The sequence below is a fragment of the Narcine bancroftii genome, chromosome 7 (genome assembly GCF_036971445.1).
Source record: "Narcine bancroftii isolate sNarBan1 chromosome 7, sNarBan1.hap1, whole genome shotgun sequence".
Lineage (NCBI taxonomy): Eukaryota > Metazoa > Chordata > Chondrichthyes > Torpediniformes > Narcinidae > Narcine > Narcine bancroftii.
The window spans coordinates 180396027-180413166 of NC_091475.1; the positions used below are offsets into that span (position 1 = coordinate 180396027).

A 17140-nucleotide genomic window follows, 5' to 3' on the forward strand; every position below is an offset into this window, starting at 1 on the left:
CAGCAAGGGAATGGGATGAGTAATTGAAATGGGTGACCACTGGGACATCTGTGTTATTGTGGCGGACAAGGCTGATGTGCTCAACAAAGCAATCTCTCAGTTTGCACCCAGTCTCTCCGATGTTTCACTCGTTATATTTAAAATGCACTGTGCAGGCTACAACAAAACCACCTCCCATACCCATTACGTCTACCACCAAGATAAGGGTCACAGGCAAATAGGAACACTCCCACTGTAGATAAGTCATAGATCATTCTGGGGGCTCAATAATAATGCCAGTTTTGCCAGGGATATCATAGCCATAACTAACTAACTAATTAACTAAAGCAGTGGAAAAAAACACAAAGGCTGGAAAAACTCAGCAGGTAAAACAGTGCCTTTATGTAGCAAAGGTGAAAATACATCACCAATATTTCAGGCTTGAGCCCTTCATCAAGGTGTGTAAAGCAGTGGCATCAATTAGATGGAAAAGATTCCTTTTAATAATAGTACAGAACATGTAATATTGCAAGAAATTGCCTTCTGCCTTCAGCAGACAAAGAGTCATCATTAGTATTGCCCAGAACCCCTTAAGCATAAGAGAGAAAGAGAACTAAAAGAGAGTGCCTTCAGAATCACTAAGCTCGATGGATTTGGCTCCATTGCTCCTGCAACCTCTACAACTGGAGCTCCAGATCCAAACCTCCAATAGCATCAGGAAGTCTTCAGCACCTGAGCCCCAATGGGACCCCTGCTTGCTCTCAGTACCCTCTCGAAGCCTGGCACCGAGATTCCCATGAGCCAGATACCAGCAGCCTCCAGCCTGTGCAAAACGCCTACAGCTTGTGTGGGTCCTCAGTCGCCGACCCCCACCTTGCTATTTGCTGCCCGTGATCACCACCACCTTGTAGGGTTTTCTCCTTCTCAATGTGGGGGGAGGGGGGAGTTTCTCCCCATTTCTGGTGCCCTGAGCTGGTCCGCTGCTCACTGGAGTCTGCAACCCCACTAGTCTTTTTTAAAATGCTGTTGGCTCCTGTGGCAGGCCCTGTACAGAGCCGCTTTGCTTAGTCCCGGGCTGTTGGACCCTTCCCAGGTCTGCATGTGCCACCATTAATTTTTAAGGGATATGAACAGATAAATATCACAAAAAGTAATAAAAATTTAATGCAGCAAATTACCACTACAATATGCATTTGCATACAGTCTGCAAACAAGAAGTTAATTAGAACAAGCGCAACGTGAATTTAAAAGGTTGACTGCTTCCCATACCGGGAGTCGAACCCGGGCCGCCTGGGTGAAAACCAGGAATCCTAACCGCTAGACCATATGGGAGAAGCTGAAAGGAGGCTCATGAAACGTCTCAATCAACGCGAAAATCACGTATCGTCCGGAGATTTCTACTGTTTTCGACCAGGTCCGTTTCAGTTTGAAGGGGAAGGTTTCCAGCGTTTGATTTTACAGACACGGTAACAGGCTCCTCCTTCCCACGAGAAGGAATCAGCGGTCGTTGATCGAGGGCGGATCCGCTCAGGAAACACTGACACGATACGTGATGCGGGATACGAGACTCGAACGCGCACTGCGGGGAGGGCAGAGGCTGCAGGGGGGAATCCGGGGCTCGGGGAAACGGGCAGGCAAGCGTCAGGTGGCCACCCTGTCTCCACAAAGGTCCGAGTGAATGGACTTCAAACCTCATCCTCAGTCTGATCTGCAAATCAGCGAATTGCAGGCAACATTGCAGAATACCCCAGAGAAGGAAGCCCCTCAGCCCCTGGACACCGACCCCGACAGCCCCTCGTGGCCATGTTGTTCCAAGAACGACCCCGACAGCCCCTCATGGCCATGTTATTTCAAGAACGACCCCGACAGCCCCTCATGGCCATGTTATTTCAAGAACGACCCCGACAGCCCCTCATGGCCATGTTATTTCAAGAACGACCCCGACAGCCCCTCATGGCCATGTTGTTTCAAGAACGACCCCGACAGCCCCTCATGGCCATGTTGTTTCAAGAACGACCCCGACAGCCCCTCATGGCCATGTTGTTTCAAGAACGACCCCGACAGCCCCTCATGGCCATGTTGTTTCAAGAACGACCCCGACAGCCCCTCATGGCCATGTTATTTCAAGAACGACCCCGACAGCCCCTCATGGCCATGTTATTTCAAGAACGACCCCGACAGCCCCTCATGGCCATGTTGTTTCAAGAACGACCCTGACAGCCCCTCATGGCCATGTTATTTCAAGAACGACCCCGACAGCCCCTCATGGCCATGTTGTTTCCAGACCGACCCCGACAGCCCCTCATGGCCATGTTGTTTCAAGACCGACCCTGACAGCCCCTCGTGGCCATGTTGTTTCAAGAACGACCCCGACAGCCCCTCATGGCCATGTTGTTTCAAGAACGACCCCGACAGCCCCTCATGGCCATGTTATTTCAAGAACGACCCCGACAGCCCCTCATGGCCATGTTATTTCAAGAACGACCCCGACAGCCCCTCATGGCCATGTTGTTTCAAGAACGACCCTGACAGCCCCTCATGGCCATGTTATTTCAAGAACGACCCCGACAGCCCCTCATGGCCATGTTGTTTCCAGACCGACCCCGACAGCCCCTCATGGCCATGTTGTTCCAAGAACGACCCCGACATCCCCTCGTGGCCATGTTGTTTCAAGACCGACCCTGACAGCCCCTCGTGGCCATGTTGTTTCAAGAACGACCCAGTCAGCCCCTCATGGCCATGTTGTCCCAAGAATGACCCCGACAGCCCCTCATGGCCATGTTGTTTCAAGAATGACCCTGACAGCCCCTCATGGCCATGTTGTTTCAAGAACGACCCCGACAGCCCCTCATGGCCATGTTGTCCCAAGAACGACCTTGACAGCCCCTCGTGGCCATGTTGTTTCAAGACCGACCCTGACAGCCCCTCGTGGCCATGTTGTTTCAAGAACGACCCTGACAGCCCCTCATGGCCATGTTGTTTCAAGAACGACCCCGACAGCCCCTCATGGCCATGTTGTCCCAAGAACGACCCTGACAGCCCCTCATAGCCATGTTGTTCCAAGAACGACCCCGACATCCCCTCGTGGCCATGTTGTTTCAAGACCGACCCTGACAGCCCCTCGTGGCCATGTTGTTTCAAGAACGACCCAGTCAGCCCCTCATGGCCATGTTGTCCCAAGAATGACCCCGACAGCCCCTCATGGCCATGTTGTTTTAAGAACGACCCTGACAGCCCCTCATGGCCATGTTGTTCCAAGAACGACCCTGACAGCCCCTCATGGCCATGTTGTTTCAAGAACGACCCCGACAGCCCCTCATGGCCATGTTGTTTCAAGAACGACCCCGACAGCCCCTCATGGCCATGTTGTCCCAAGAACGACCCTGACAGCCCCTCATAGCCATGTTGTTCCAAGAACGACCCCGACATCCCCTCGTGGCCATGTTGTTTCAAGACCGACCCTGACAGCCCCTCATGGCCATGTTGTTTCCAGACCGACCCCGACAGCCCCTCATGGCCATGTTGTTTCAAGACCGACCCTGACAGCCCCTCGTGGCCATGTTGTTTCAAGAACGACCCAGTCAGCCCCTCATGGCCATGTTGTCCCAAGAATGACCCCGACAGCCCCTCATGGCCATGTTGTTTCAAGAATGACCCTGACAGCCCCTCATGGCCATGTTGTTTCAAGAACGACCCCGACAGCCCCTCATGGCCATGTTGTTTCAAGAACGACCCCGACAGCCCCTCATGGCCATGTTATTTCAAGAACGACCCCGACAGCCCCTCATGGCCATGTTATTTCAAGAACGACCCCGACAGCCCCTCATGGCCATGTTGTTTCAAGAACGACCCTGACAGCCCCTCATGGCCATGTTATTTCAAGAACGACCCCGACAGCCCCTCATGGCCATGTTGTTTCCAGACCGACCCCGACAGCCCCTCATGGCCATGTTGTTCCAAGAACGACCCCGACATCCCCTCGTGGCCATGTTGTTTCAAGACCGACCCTGACAGCCCCTCGTGGCCATGTTGTTTCAAGAACGACCCAGTCAGCCCCTCATGGCCATGTTGTCCCAAGAATGACCCCGACAGCCCCTCATGGCCATGTTGTTTCAAGAATGACCCTGACAGCCCCTCATGGCCATGTTGTTTCAAGAACGACCCCGACAGCCCCTCATGGCCATGTTGTCCCAAGAACGACCTTGACAGCCCCTCGTGGCCATGTTGTTCCAAGAACGACCTTGACAGCCCCTCGTGGCCATGTTGTTTCAAGACCGACCCTGACAGCCCCTCGTGGCCATGTTGTTTCAAGAACGACCCTGACAGCCCCTCATGGCCATGTTGTTTCAAGAACGACCCCGACAGCCCCTCATGGCCATGTTGTCCCAAGAACGACCCCGACATCCCCTCGTGGCCATGTTGTTTCAAGACCGACCCTGACAGCCCCTCGTGGCCATGTTGTTTCAAGAACGACCCAGTCAGCCCCTCATGGCCATGTTGTCCCAAGAATGACCCCGACAGCCCCTCATGGCCATGTTGTTTTAAGAACGACCCTGACAGCCCCTCATGGCCATGTTGTTCCAAGAACGACCCTGACAGCCCCTCATGGCCATGTTGTTTCAAGAACGACCCCGACAGCCCCTCATGGCCATGTTGTTTCAAGAACAACCCTGACAGCCCCTCATGGCCATGTTGTTTCCCCACAACCCTGCTACGTTATCCTACCTCAGTTATTGATCCAGTTTATTTTTGAAGGTGAATCTTTATTTATCACCCTTTTCAAAAAGTCTGTTCCCAATCCTAACCATCGTTTTTTTTTAATTCTAACGTAGCTTGAGATGTTCTGTGAATCATTAGTGGTGGGCCAACTATTGGAGTAGATTCTTACAGGAACATAATGTATGACTTCTCAGAGATAGCGCGGCTTCCTCAGGGGCAGGTCGGGCCTCACGTACTTAAATGAGTCTTTTCAAGGAGGTGACAAAATAAATCGGTGAAAGTAGGCCAGTGGATGTAGTGCGTGTGTGTGTGTGTGTGTGTGTGTGTGTGTGTGTGTGTGTGTGTGTGTGTGTGTGTGTGTGTGTGTGCATTTCTCAAGGTCCCTCCTGCATCAATGTTCAGAATAATTGCATAAGTCGATGGACTTCGGTCTTGTATTTCAGAGCAAAAGATGCTAGATAGAATGTATCTTTAAAAAAAAACAAGTTCTGCAAACAACATTATCAGTCAGCTTTGGAATTAGGACTAAATCTTACTCAATCTTAAATGACAAGAGTTTTTGAGATAAGATTATCTTTTGCATTTCCCGCATCTAACATTTGAAAGAACATTTGCAACCAACTGACCTACATTTTTCTCATGGTAGAAGCTATGCATTCATTTCCTTGATGCGAGTTTTCCTTGAGAAGGGAATGGTGGGGGAGGAGTCACGTGATGGAGTAGTGGCCGGATGGTGAACTCCAGCCCTCTCCAGAAAAGTCGGGAAAAACAAAGGAAAACACAAAGGCACAGAAATAAAAGTTACAGAAAAGTGAGTATAAAGGTGGAAAGAAGATGGCGACAAAAAAAGAAAAATCGAAAGCAACGGTAAGAAGAGAGGAAGAGAAGACAAAGGAGGAAAAAGGTGAAGGCCTTACCTGTCCGAAGAGGCCCGCTGCGGAGAGAGAAACCCGCTCCCTCAGGTCGGTAAATAATGGACTACAAAAATGGCTCGCTGAGCCGAGTAAAAGTGCGCGATGCGAATAAAAAAAACACACCGACGGGAGGGGGGACCAGCTGGGGAGTCGATCTCCACAGCCGGCAACGACAGCTGCAGAACACTTGCAGCAAGAAGAGACCACAGAAGACAATAGAAACAAGAAAGAAGAGAAGGAAAGGGCAACAAAGAAACAACAGATGGCCAACCCAGAGGAAGAAGAAGAGGAAGAGGAAGAGTACAGTGAAATAGAAGAAGAAAAGAAAGGCAAGATAAAGAAGGTACTTTCTCTTATTAAAGGATACATGGAGTCATTTAAAGAATGGCAAACACAGGAATTTAATGATTTAAGAAAAAGAATAAACAACACAGAAGAGAAAATGAATAAAATAGAGATGACCTTAACAGAAATGGGAAAGAAAATGGACAAGATGGAAGAGCGGGCAGTAGCAGCAGAAATGGAGGTAGAAGACTTAAAAAAGAAATTGGAGGAATCTAATAAAAAAACTAAAGAGACACAAGAACTACTAGCTCAAAAAATAGATACAATGGAAAATTATAACAGAAGAAATAACATTAAGATAGTGGGCCTTAAGGAAGATGAAGAAGGCAAGAATATGAGGGAGTTTATAAAAGAGTGGATCCCTAAGACCCAAGGATGTCCAGAACTACAGCAAGAAATGGAAATAGAAAGGGCACATAGAGTATTGGCCTCTAAACCACAACCACAACAAAAACCAAGATCTATTGTAGTAAAATTCCTAAGATATACTACAAGAGAAAAGGTACTGGAGAAGACAATGGAAAAAGTAAGAGAGGGCAACAAACCACTGGAGTATAAAGGGCAAAAAATCTTCATTTATCCAGATATAAGTTTTGAACTCCTAAAGAAGAGAAAAGAGTTCAATACAGCAAAGGCGATTTTATGGAAGAAAGGGTATAAATTTATACTAAAGCATCCAGCGGTATTGAAAATATTTATTCCAGGACAACAAAACAGACTATTCTCGGATCCAGAAGAAGCACGAAAATTTGCAGAACAATTACAAAAATAGACTGAGGGATGAAGACGGGTAATGAGAGTAAAAATGATCACGATTGATATGTATGCGAGTAAAGAGGTATAAGAGTGAATAGAGACAATGTGCATACGTGAATGTATCTGTACTTAGAGGAAAATATAGATAGTATAGACAAGAATTAATAAGGGAAGGTAATGGAATAGAGAGAATAAGGAGGGAATTAAAAGAGTGACCTTTGTGACATATGAAAAATGAAATCTTTTCTGGGGGGGGCTGGGTGGGGGGAAATAGCGGTCACTGCAAAATCAGTTGACGCTTGCGAGTGGATTCGCAAATCCAAATGGAGAGGGGAGATGTGGTTGTCCGACAAGGGATAAAGGACAACTCAGGAGGGGAAGGGGAGATTGGGGATAAAGAAGATAGAAATAGGAGAATAAGGAAAATGTTGGATGTTGTAGGAATGTTGTCTTATAAAGAGTTGAAAATAAGAAAACAGAAATGGAAAAGGAGGAAAGGTAATGATGGAAAAACAGAAAGAGAAGATAAACAAAATATAAAAGGGCTACGCTGAACTATATGACTTTAAATATTAATGGAATACATAACCAAATTAAAAGGAAGAAACTACTAAATTTAAATGAATAAATGTATTCCATTAGAAAAAATAACATATAGGTTAAGAAATAATATTGAAATATTCGAACAAGTATAGGAGCCTTACATTAAATACAATAGCGAAAACCTACCGGGGACAAACATTACCTAAGTTGATGGAAGGAGAAGGAAAGAAAAGAATGGACTCAGTAGAATTTCTGGTGTATTTTTGTTGGATGACAACATTGTCTGACTGGCTTAATGCAACCTAGATTGTATACCTAAAATGGATGAGAGGGGGGGGTGGGGGGTGGTTTGGGAGGAAAGGGGGGGGAGAAAAAGTCACTGTATATGTGTGAAAAAGAAATAGTGTATATCATGGCTAATGTGATTTATGGTGTGAAAAATAAAAAATTTTTAAAAAAAAGAGAAGGGAATGGTGAATTGCTGCACAAGTAATCCCCGTATACTGTGAGGTAGAGGGCTCCAGTACCTTTACCCAGAAATTATGAAAAAATGGCAACCAATCTCCCAGCTAGGATGCTGCAGGACTAGAAGTGGAATTTGGAAGCGAACCTGCTGCTTTCTGTTATTTCTAAACATACTTTATTTCATAGAAAATATTTCCATTGAAAGTTGTGTGTCTATGTCATTAATACACTGTCCAAAGGAGATTCACTGGGCTAATTCTTGGGATGAGAGGGAGGTCCTATCAAGAAAGGTAAGTTTGTATTCCTTAGAGTTAAGAGAATGAGGATTACCTCATTCATACATATGAGAACCAAAGGGGACTTGACAGGGTAGATGGTAAGATGTTTCTACACATGGGAGAGTGACAAACAGGGGGGCATTACTACGTTAAGGGGCTGGTTGTTTAACACTGAGCTGTGAACTTCTGGCTTTCTCTGCCCATGAGGCTGCCGATGCCACATTAATAGATATTTTTAAGTTGGTGTATTGAAAATATTTTAAATTAATTTCTTGTTATTTCCTGATATGATAGCAGGATGTATTTGCAAACAAAAGAAGCACTATGCACATTAATGGTTATTTTTAAAAAATACTTTATTTTGATTATATAAAGAAAAAATTATAAAATACTTCACTAAGATACAAAAGAAAAAAACTTATCAATCAACCTAATTCGAATGCTGATGAGGAATAACCTATACAAAGCAGAAGGTCCGCGCAACATACCTGGTTGGGTGCTGATTGGCTGTATGATCCAGCTGACGGAGGTCATAATGAATCTCTACAACATCACACTGCATCAGTCCACTATACCCAGGAGGGTTCAAGACAGCTATAGTCATCCCAAGTTGCTAAGAAAGCGACGATAACCGGACTAAATGATTACCATCCAGTCTGTTCTGACATCATGAAGTGATGGAACGCATCAAGACACACTTTCCAATGATATTGGACCCGTTTCAGTTTGCCTACCGTCCAAATCTCCACTCATTCCTGATCCACCCAGAGAATGATGTCACATATGCCATTCATTAACTTCATCTTAGTGTTCAACATGATCATGCCTCCTAAGCTGGTGGATAAACTCTCCTAGCTGGGACTCAACACCCCTCTCTGCAACTGGATTCTGGACTTATTGACAGAAAGACCTTATTTGTGTGAGTTGGCAGAAAAACCTCAAGCCCCATCAAACTGAGCCCTCCACCATCAAACTCTGAAACAACAAACTCAATCAGAAACTCATTTAACGACTCTTACTTTGCCATTATTTATTATTGAATATGTTTTTCTGTATCGTGTGTCAGTTTGTTTATATTTCTTTCTTTGTTTACATTTCTCACTTTTGTATAGGTATCTTTCCTTGAGTACAGTTTTTGGACTACTGATAAGTACAAATTCTGCCTGGCCCACAGGAAAAAGAATATCAGGGTTGTACGTGATGCCATAGGTGTACTCTGAAAATAAATCTGAACTTTTAAATTTGAACGAACTTTCACTCATAACTGCACTGTCAGATTTAGCTTTAACAGAATCATCAGACTTGCAGATGATACAACAATAGTCAGAGAAGAGGTTGAAAGGCTGGTGATATGGTGGGAAAACAGCAACCTAAGTCTCAGCGTAAAAAAGACAAAGCTGATGATTGTGGACTTCAGGAGAATGAAGGTCGACCATCCTCCACTACACATCAGCAGCTCTGTCATGCTGAGTGGAGAGCTCAAAGTTCCTTGGTGTGCATATAAAGGACAACCTATCCTGAACTCACGATATCTTCTCATTAGTCAGGAAGGCGCAGCAGTGTCTACACTTCCTAAGGAGGCTGAGGCCGGTAAGGCTACTGGCCCCAATCCTTCAACCTTTTACAGGAGCACAAATTAGAGTGTCCTGTCTGACTGCATCATTGTGGCAAAGTATCAGACAGGAAGTCTACACAGAGGATCATTAAAACAGAGAGGAGGATCACTGGGGTCTCCCTTTTCTCTATTGATGACATTTACTGGGAGCATTATCCAAACAGGGCTCAAGAAAGATCCTTTCCCTCCAGCACACTGTATCATTAAGAAAGAGATACAGGACTATTAAAATCAAGACTGTCAGGCTGGATAAATAGCTTCTTCCCTCAGGCTGTGAGATTTATGAACAGTATTCTCTCTATAGGCCCTTCCAAGCAATGAAAAAGCCCGACTGTAAAGGCAGAGATTCTCCACCCTTACGTTGGGAGACTTACCTCTATGGCCGGCTCCAAGGTGCCGACTGCAATCCCTCTTGGGGAAGGATAATCAATGGAGCGCTGCTCTCTGTTGCTTCACATGAATGTACAGCCGCTGCAAGCAGTTGGGGTAGGATGATGACATTGTGATGACACTGTCAGCAACAATCCATCTTCCCTCCCTATCCCACCACTCTCCCCTCTCCCTCCATGACCCTCTCAGGGCAGGGGGGCTGGCGGGAGCCGTCAGATTGTGGGGAGGGGGAAGAGCCATCATGTGTGGGGGAAGCCGCCAGGTCAGGGGCCGTCAGGGCAGAGGCTGTCAGGGCAAGGGTGGCCAGCAGGGGCTGTCAGGGTGGGGGGGGGGTGTCAGCAGGAGCCATCAGGGCAGGGGCCATCAGGGGGCGGCTAGTGTGGGCTGAGACAGCCCTGCCAGCCGCTCCACCACCTCACCGGGCAGCTCAAAATGGGGCCATACCCATAATCCCCCCATGCAGCTGGAACTGCTCTGGGAAACACAGGATGGCCAGCTGCATGGGGGATTATGGGTCGGGAATATCAGACATTGCTCTGCGAGTGTTTATGACAGGTGGTGCTACAGCACCAGTTGCCCTGCCTCCATTGGCTCTGGAGGGGGGCTATGAGGCGGTGCTCAACATGAATATGATGTAGGAGCTGCCTTTTAGGGCTGCACCATGAAAGGTAAGTTTATGTTTTCCCTCAGTGATTATAGCTGGCCTCTAGGTGGAGCCCCTCTCTCTCTCTCTCTCTCTCTCTCTCTCTCTCTCTCTCGCTCTCTCTCTCTCTCTCTCTCTCTCCACTCCCTGTGACTTCAGTCTAAGATGAGATTCCAACTACACAGATGAAAATCCACTCTTTTATACCATTTAAAACAGCTCATTTAAGTTTTTTTAAATGTATCCTATTGTGTCTTCTTCTTGATTGTAACTCTTTCCCGAGGCACATAATTCAGAAAAAGATACAGGATCTTTCAACAGGAACCTGAGGGGTAACTATTTTACGCAGAAGATGGTGAGTATATGGAGTATGGAACGGGCTGCTGGAGGAGATGGTTGAGACAGGTCCTATTGCAACATTTAAGGAAAATATTGGACAGGTACATGGATGGAATAGGTCTGCAGGGTTATGGGCCAAATGCAGGCAGGCGGGACAAGTGTGGATGGGCATTTTGATCGGCAGAGATAAGCTGTGCCAAAGGGCCTGTTTCCATGTGCTATGACAATGATTCATTATGAGAAGATGACTTAAATTTTTGACTAACACGCGTTAGACCAATCAGGGAGCATTTCTCCCCAAGTTAATCAATCTTCAGTTCTTTCCTACCTCCTTTTTGATTCATAAAAATTACAAATGCATCAAGTCAATACTTTTATTGCATGTGTTATTCCAATTATTTAATGTTATTGTGACAATCCTTGTGCAACAGATCATGGAGTTTTAACAAAGATTCCAGTGAGCAGCACCCAGCTTGAATGTTGCCCAGTGTTTGATGCATACACGTAGGGAGTACTGGTGAAGGTTGGAGTTTCTCCATTACAACACAGCCAGAGGAAACCCTCCCCACATCTTGCCTTGCACTGCTACCTTTCGGCCCATTATCCTGCTCTGCAACTGAGGAGAAGGTGTTTTATACATGCCCTGACCAAGTGACTGAAAGTGTACGCCCATGATTTGTAATCAGAATTGAAACCAATCAGCCTCTCTATCCCTAGCATCAAGTAAACAGGTGTCATACCATGCACTGGAGCCATTTAGGAAAAGAGAAGATTAAATGGATGACGTTAGAGTCCTGTACACTCCTCACTTCCTCACCCCGTATGCCATCTGGACACATCATGGCCATTTGTTTGCTATGTGGATCCCCTTTGGTGGTTACTGTGCACGGAAGTCCTCCTGCTTTACATTGGGGATCTAGGGTGGAGGCTGCCACACTTCGCCTGACCCTCTTCTTGGTGTTAGTTCATGCCCAAGTGATCATGGAGAGGGAGCATATGGCGATCTCTGCCTCCCTGGAGGCTTTCTGGGTCTAGTGGGCATCAGAACGACATAAAATTACAAATGTGGGCAGGGAAGTAGCAGATGGAATTTAATCCAGACAAGTGTGAGGTCAAATTTTGTGAGATCAAATGTAAGAGCTAATATATACAGTTAATGGGAGGATGCTTAAAAGTTATGATGTATAGAAGTGTAGGGTGGATTGTGGAGGGTCATATGGCCTCTCCATCTGGAACTCAGTGGGAATGTGGATTGTGGAGGGTCACGTGACCTCTCCATCTGGAACCTAGTCAGAAATTGCATCACTTGCCAATCAAGATTGGACTCTGCCAATCCATTAGTGCTCACTTGACCATTGACCCCTTTAAATCACTTATTGATTACTTGGGCCAGACTCCTCAGCTTACTATAATTTAAAAGCCTACCACGTTCAGCCAACTGATCTCTTTGCTCCTTGGAACTGACTACGAACACAGCTCTATGCCATGTCGCAAACTGTGGACATCGCTGGAAGAGTCGTTGGTAAGATCTGCATTATACTTAGAGCAGGACTGTAGTATTGTGTGGAAATACTTAGTTAGCATTGAGCCGCACCCATTGGTACAGGGAATTGGGAGTGTGTGTTGAAGTCCCTGTCTTGTAAGAGTTACCAAATATTACTGCATGTGTGCATTAAAGAAAGAAAGAGTAGGTGCTCATAGGTATTGGAGATTGCTGAATCCGATGTGAATCCCGATATACTTTTAGTATCAAGTTTTGTGACTTCCCTGTGATTTGCTCTATCAATAACTCCAAATTTGGACAGTGAGTGAGAAATGATAGGCTTTAATACACTTTAGAATGCAACCAAGCTGATTCTATGTGCTCAAATGAAAGACAGGGGAAGAAAGGTTGACCTTTATGGCCGGGACACAAGGGGAGGAGTTACTAGGGAGCAAGCCATGTATCACCACACCCTGTTATGATTTCCCTGTGTGTAATATAAAGATCACCCTTTGCTTGTCAGCCTGTGCCTGCACTCGCTTCTCTGTGAACTCACCAAACCTGATTAAAATCTCACATGACAAGCAGGACAAGAGGAAACTATGGGTCCATGTCCCTAGCTCATTGAAAGTGCCCACACAAATAGATTGTGTGATAAAGCAGGTGTGTGGTACACTTGGCTTCATTGGGTGGGGCATAGAGCATAAATGTAAGGAGGTCAGTTTGCAGTTATGTACATTGTTGGCTCGGCTACACTTGTACTGTGTGCAATTCTTGTTGACTCATTGCAGGAAGGAGATAAAGGCTTTGGAAAGGTACAGAAGAGGTTTACCAGGATGGTGCCTGGTTTAGAGGGTGTGGTGATACAACCACTAGCCTACTACAGGGGGCGATCTCTGTGCCTGCAGGAAGACCACCTTGGGGCTGACTCCACCTGGCCGGCTGTCAATCAGCCGACCTGACTATAAACCAGAGCCAGTCACTCTGGAGCCACCACAGTTGAAACTGGTGTCTACAGACTTTTAGCAGAATAAAGCCTGTAGTACAGTATTTTGTGTCTGCTTGCTGCTACCACAGCACATCACAGAGGGTATGAGGTCAAGGAAAGTATCGAACAAACTTGGGTTGCTTGCTCTGGAGTGTAGGAGGTTGAGGGCCGATCTGATTGCTGTGTATTAAATCATGAGAGCCATTGATTGGTGGACATTTGCAATCTTTTTCTCCAGGGGAAAAGCGTCACATCCTAGAAGACCTACAGAATGGTTAATGTAAGGGAAATGTGCAGAGCAGGTTTTTTTAAACACCGAGAATGGTGGGTGTCTGGTATGGACGGGGAAGAATAGAGATGAAAGTAGATACAACGTAGTATTTAAGAGGCTTCTGGATAGACACATGAATATAAAATGGACAGAGGAATAGCTATCAGATGCTAGCAGCAGAATTTTAGTTTGATTTGGACACTATAATCTACAGTGTAGATTCTACACAGTCACATGGGCCTGTTCCTGTGATGTGCAGTCTGTGTTTTATGCTCCAAGGCAGCATGGATTTTATTTAATCTAAAACTTGTATGAGTATTGTAAATTGGTAAATGAAGTCTTTTTAAAAAATATTTCTATTGCAAAGGGCCATATTAGTTGCCCTACAGCCATGGCTTGCAAATGACAATAGTTAGAATTTATATTAAAACCTCATTAACTATTTATTCTTAAGTTTGTAAATGAATAATAAGTGAAACTGTGTCAAGTAATAGAATAGCACTACTTGCTATGAAAATGTTTCAGATTTTTATGAATAAAGTATGTTTTGAAATTTAAATTAAGAAGCAATTTGATGTAGCAGGACCTCTAATTATTTCATTTGTTTATTGAAGGAACTGATAAAACTGAAGTGACTACTCTCGGCTTCAATGTTGGAGTAAAGAAAGCAAGAGGAATTCTTCTTGCCCATCAGAAAGCAGAGTAGATAACCCAATCCACCTTTATTCTCCAACAGAAAGTGCACCCAGCTAAACGGAACAGCACCACTTTTGTCAACTTTATTAACTTGGGGAAAAAAAACCTTCACACTCTTTCACTATGAATCTCTCTGGAAAACCCTCCATTTCTTGGAATCTTTTAAATGATGGCAAATGTCATAAATGATTAAACAGATGTTGAATGTTAAATTATCAGAAGGTAAGATGTAGAAGAAAGAGGAGACTGTGAGCCCCCAAACTTTCAATTAGATTATGATCCTCTGTCTTAACCATGCTTCAATCCCAATAATCATACCTTCCGAGGGTCTGCTGACATCGCTCTTGAATACACACAGTCACTGGGCACTTGCCTCCCTTTGCTTCCAGTATGCTAAAGATGTACAACTCTCTGCATAAAGTAATTTCTTGTCAGCTCAGCCCTGCAAATGATAACCTCATGGCGTGTTTGAGCTTTACTGCAGAGGTCAAGAAAATGACATTTTGTCAACACACGCTTCTACTATTGCAATGGACTGACTTACAAGAGGTTCAGATCCATGAAAGAGCAAGAGAGGAATCTGATGGGCCTGAGCCTTCCATTTGCAGTGTGTGGCCTAAGCCAAAGACATCAATCTTTTCTCAGACTGAATTGGATTTGCTTGCTGTCAGGTGTACCAGGATACAATATATACTATCCAGGCAAGTCAACCTCTACAAAGCACAGCAGGAAGTGCAAGGATAAAAAGATAGTGTAACACTAAAACAAAAATGCAGAATTCAGTAAAATCCACATTATCTGAAATTCAAGCAACTGGCAAAAAAAAATTGCAGAAAATAAACTGGTTAAAAAAAATTGTAGAAAATAAATTGGTAAAAAAAATTGCAGAAAATAAATTGGCAAAAAAAAAGCAGAAAATAAATTGGTAAAAAAAATTGCAGAAAATGAATTGGTAACAAAAATTGCAGAAAATAAATTGGTAAAAAAAATAGCAGAAAATAAATTGGCAAAAAAAATAGCAGAAAATAAATTGGTAAAAAAAATTGCAGAAAATAAATTGGCAAAAAAAATAGCAGAAAATAAATTGGTTGAAAAAATAGCAGAAAATGAATTGGTAAACAAAAATTGCAGAAAATAAATTGGTAAGCAAAAATTGCAGAAAATAAATTGGTAAACAAAAATTGCAGAAAATAAATTGGTAAACAAAAATTGCAGAAAATAAATTGGTTAAAAAAATTGCAGAAAATAAATTGGTAAACAAAAATTGCAGAAAATAAATTGGCACCAAAAAAATTGCAGAAAATAAATTGGTAAACAAAAATTGCAGAAAATAAATTGGCACCAAAAAAAATTGCAGAAAATTGGCACCCCCTAGCAGTTAGTTCACCAATCACACAACACACAATCTCAAGCAACCAGAAAATTCACTTATTCAGTATCTAATAATCTCCATAAGTGCTGGATACTGGGGTTTTTTAGTCTATTAGTAATTCTGAAAGGGCTATCCCGCATCTGACTTGTCAGCCACAAACGAGCCTGCAGCTGACGTGGACTTTTACCCCCTCCATAAATCTTCGTCCGCGAAGCCAAGCCAAAGAAGAATAGAGATATAGGAAAGTAGAACAGTGATAATGAATGTATGGACAAATGAACACAAGACACCACACTCCAGATCTGACGTGGTGTAGAATGCAGATAGACTGATAAGGCTGTCAATCTTGGACTGGAAATGATCACTGGCAAACAAATCTGTGAAAATTTATTATAAGATAAACAACAACCCTGTCACCATCGACAAGGATATCACAGAAGAAATGAGTGAATTCTCCTTCCTGAGAAGGTACGATGAAAAATCTGAATAAAGAATGCTCAAACCCTCTTGTGGAAGAACATTGGGGTTAAAGCAAATAGGGGTTAAAGCAAATAGAAATGAATGAAAAGCCAAGGATCTTCAACAACAAAACCCACATTGTTGTTGTGGTTCCGAGTGCTGATATTTTGAGTAACCCCAAATAAATGCTTGTGGAAGATCTTTGGAACTTCCTATTCAAGAATAATCTCAACAACCTCAAAGGACAAACATAAAACCTGTTTTCCACAACTGAATAGGGAAGGTGGAGAGGGTTTGGACATGGATGATGAATTGCACCAGATGTCATGCCTAGTAAAGGACTCTGTCGAAAAACATAACAAAATGGAACTGTCTCAAAAAGAATGGTAGAGTAAGAGATGGACACATGATGGACTTGAATATCATTTAGAGGACAGAGAAGTGCAGCAGAGGGATTCTTTCATGAAAGTTCTGTGAGCTAATTGAAGCATAAAGACGATTGAACTGAAAAAGAAAATGTCAGAAACACTTAGCAGGTCAGGCAGCATCTGTGGAGAGAGGAAGAAAGTTCAAGCGTCAGACCTAAGGCACCCATCAGGACATTTCTGACAAAGGGTCTCAATCCTGATACTTTGCTTTACTTTCTACGGATACTGCCTGATCCACTGTACATTCCCAATATTTTCTGTTTTTTTAAACATTTTCTGCATCTGTAATCTTCTTGATTTTAAATTTAAATAGATCCCTTTCAAGATCTCAGTTTGAATTACAGTATTTTTGAAGAGTCTGTGCATCAGTCGTTGAAAGTGGGTGTGTAGGTGCAGCAGGCGATGAGGAGGGCGAATGGTATGTTGGCGTTCATAGCGAGAGGATTTGAGTACAGGA

At 44.2% G+C, this 17140-nt stretch overlaps 1 protein-coding gene and 1 non-coding gene across 2 annotated transcripts; one reads left to right on the forward strand and one right to left on the reverse strand.

The window, feature by feature from the left end:
* Positions 1-1239: 1239 nt before the first annotated feature.
* trnae-uuc (transfer RNA glutamic acid (anticodon UUC)) lies at positions 1240-1311 on the reverse strand. The gene has a single exon. It is a non-coding gene; the product is annotated as a tRNA-Glu (tRNA).
* Positions 1312-3590: 2279 nt separating this feature from the next.
* Positions 3591-15264, forward strand: LOC138740065 (rab11 family-interacting protein 3-like). The gene is made up of 3 exons (XM_069892492.1): positions 3591-3695; positions 3785-4734; positions 14343-15264. Exons 1-2 carry the CDS (start codon positions 3591-3593, stop codon positions 4730-4732), a joined length of 1053 nt encoding a protein of 350 aa, XP_069748593.1. The 3' UTR covers positions 4733-4734; positions 14343-15264.
* The last annotated feature ends 1876 nt before the right edge of the window (positions 15265-17140 follow it).

Coding starts and splice junctions, on each gene's coding strand:
- LOC138740065 (XM_069892492.1), top strand. CDS start 3,591: ATGACCCCGACAGCCCCTCATGGCCATGTTGTTTCAAGAATGACCCTG. Junction 3,696..3,784: donor CGACAGCCCCTCATGGCCAT/GTTGTTTCAAGA, acceptor TGTTATTTCAAG/AACGACCCCGACAGCCCCTC.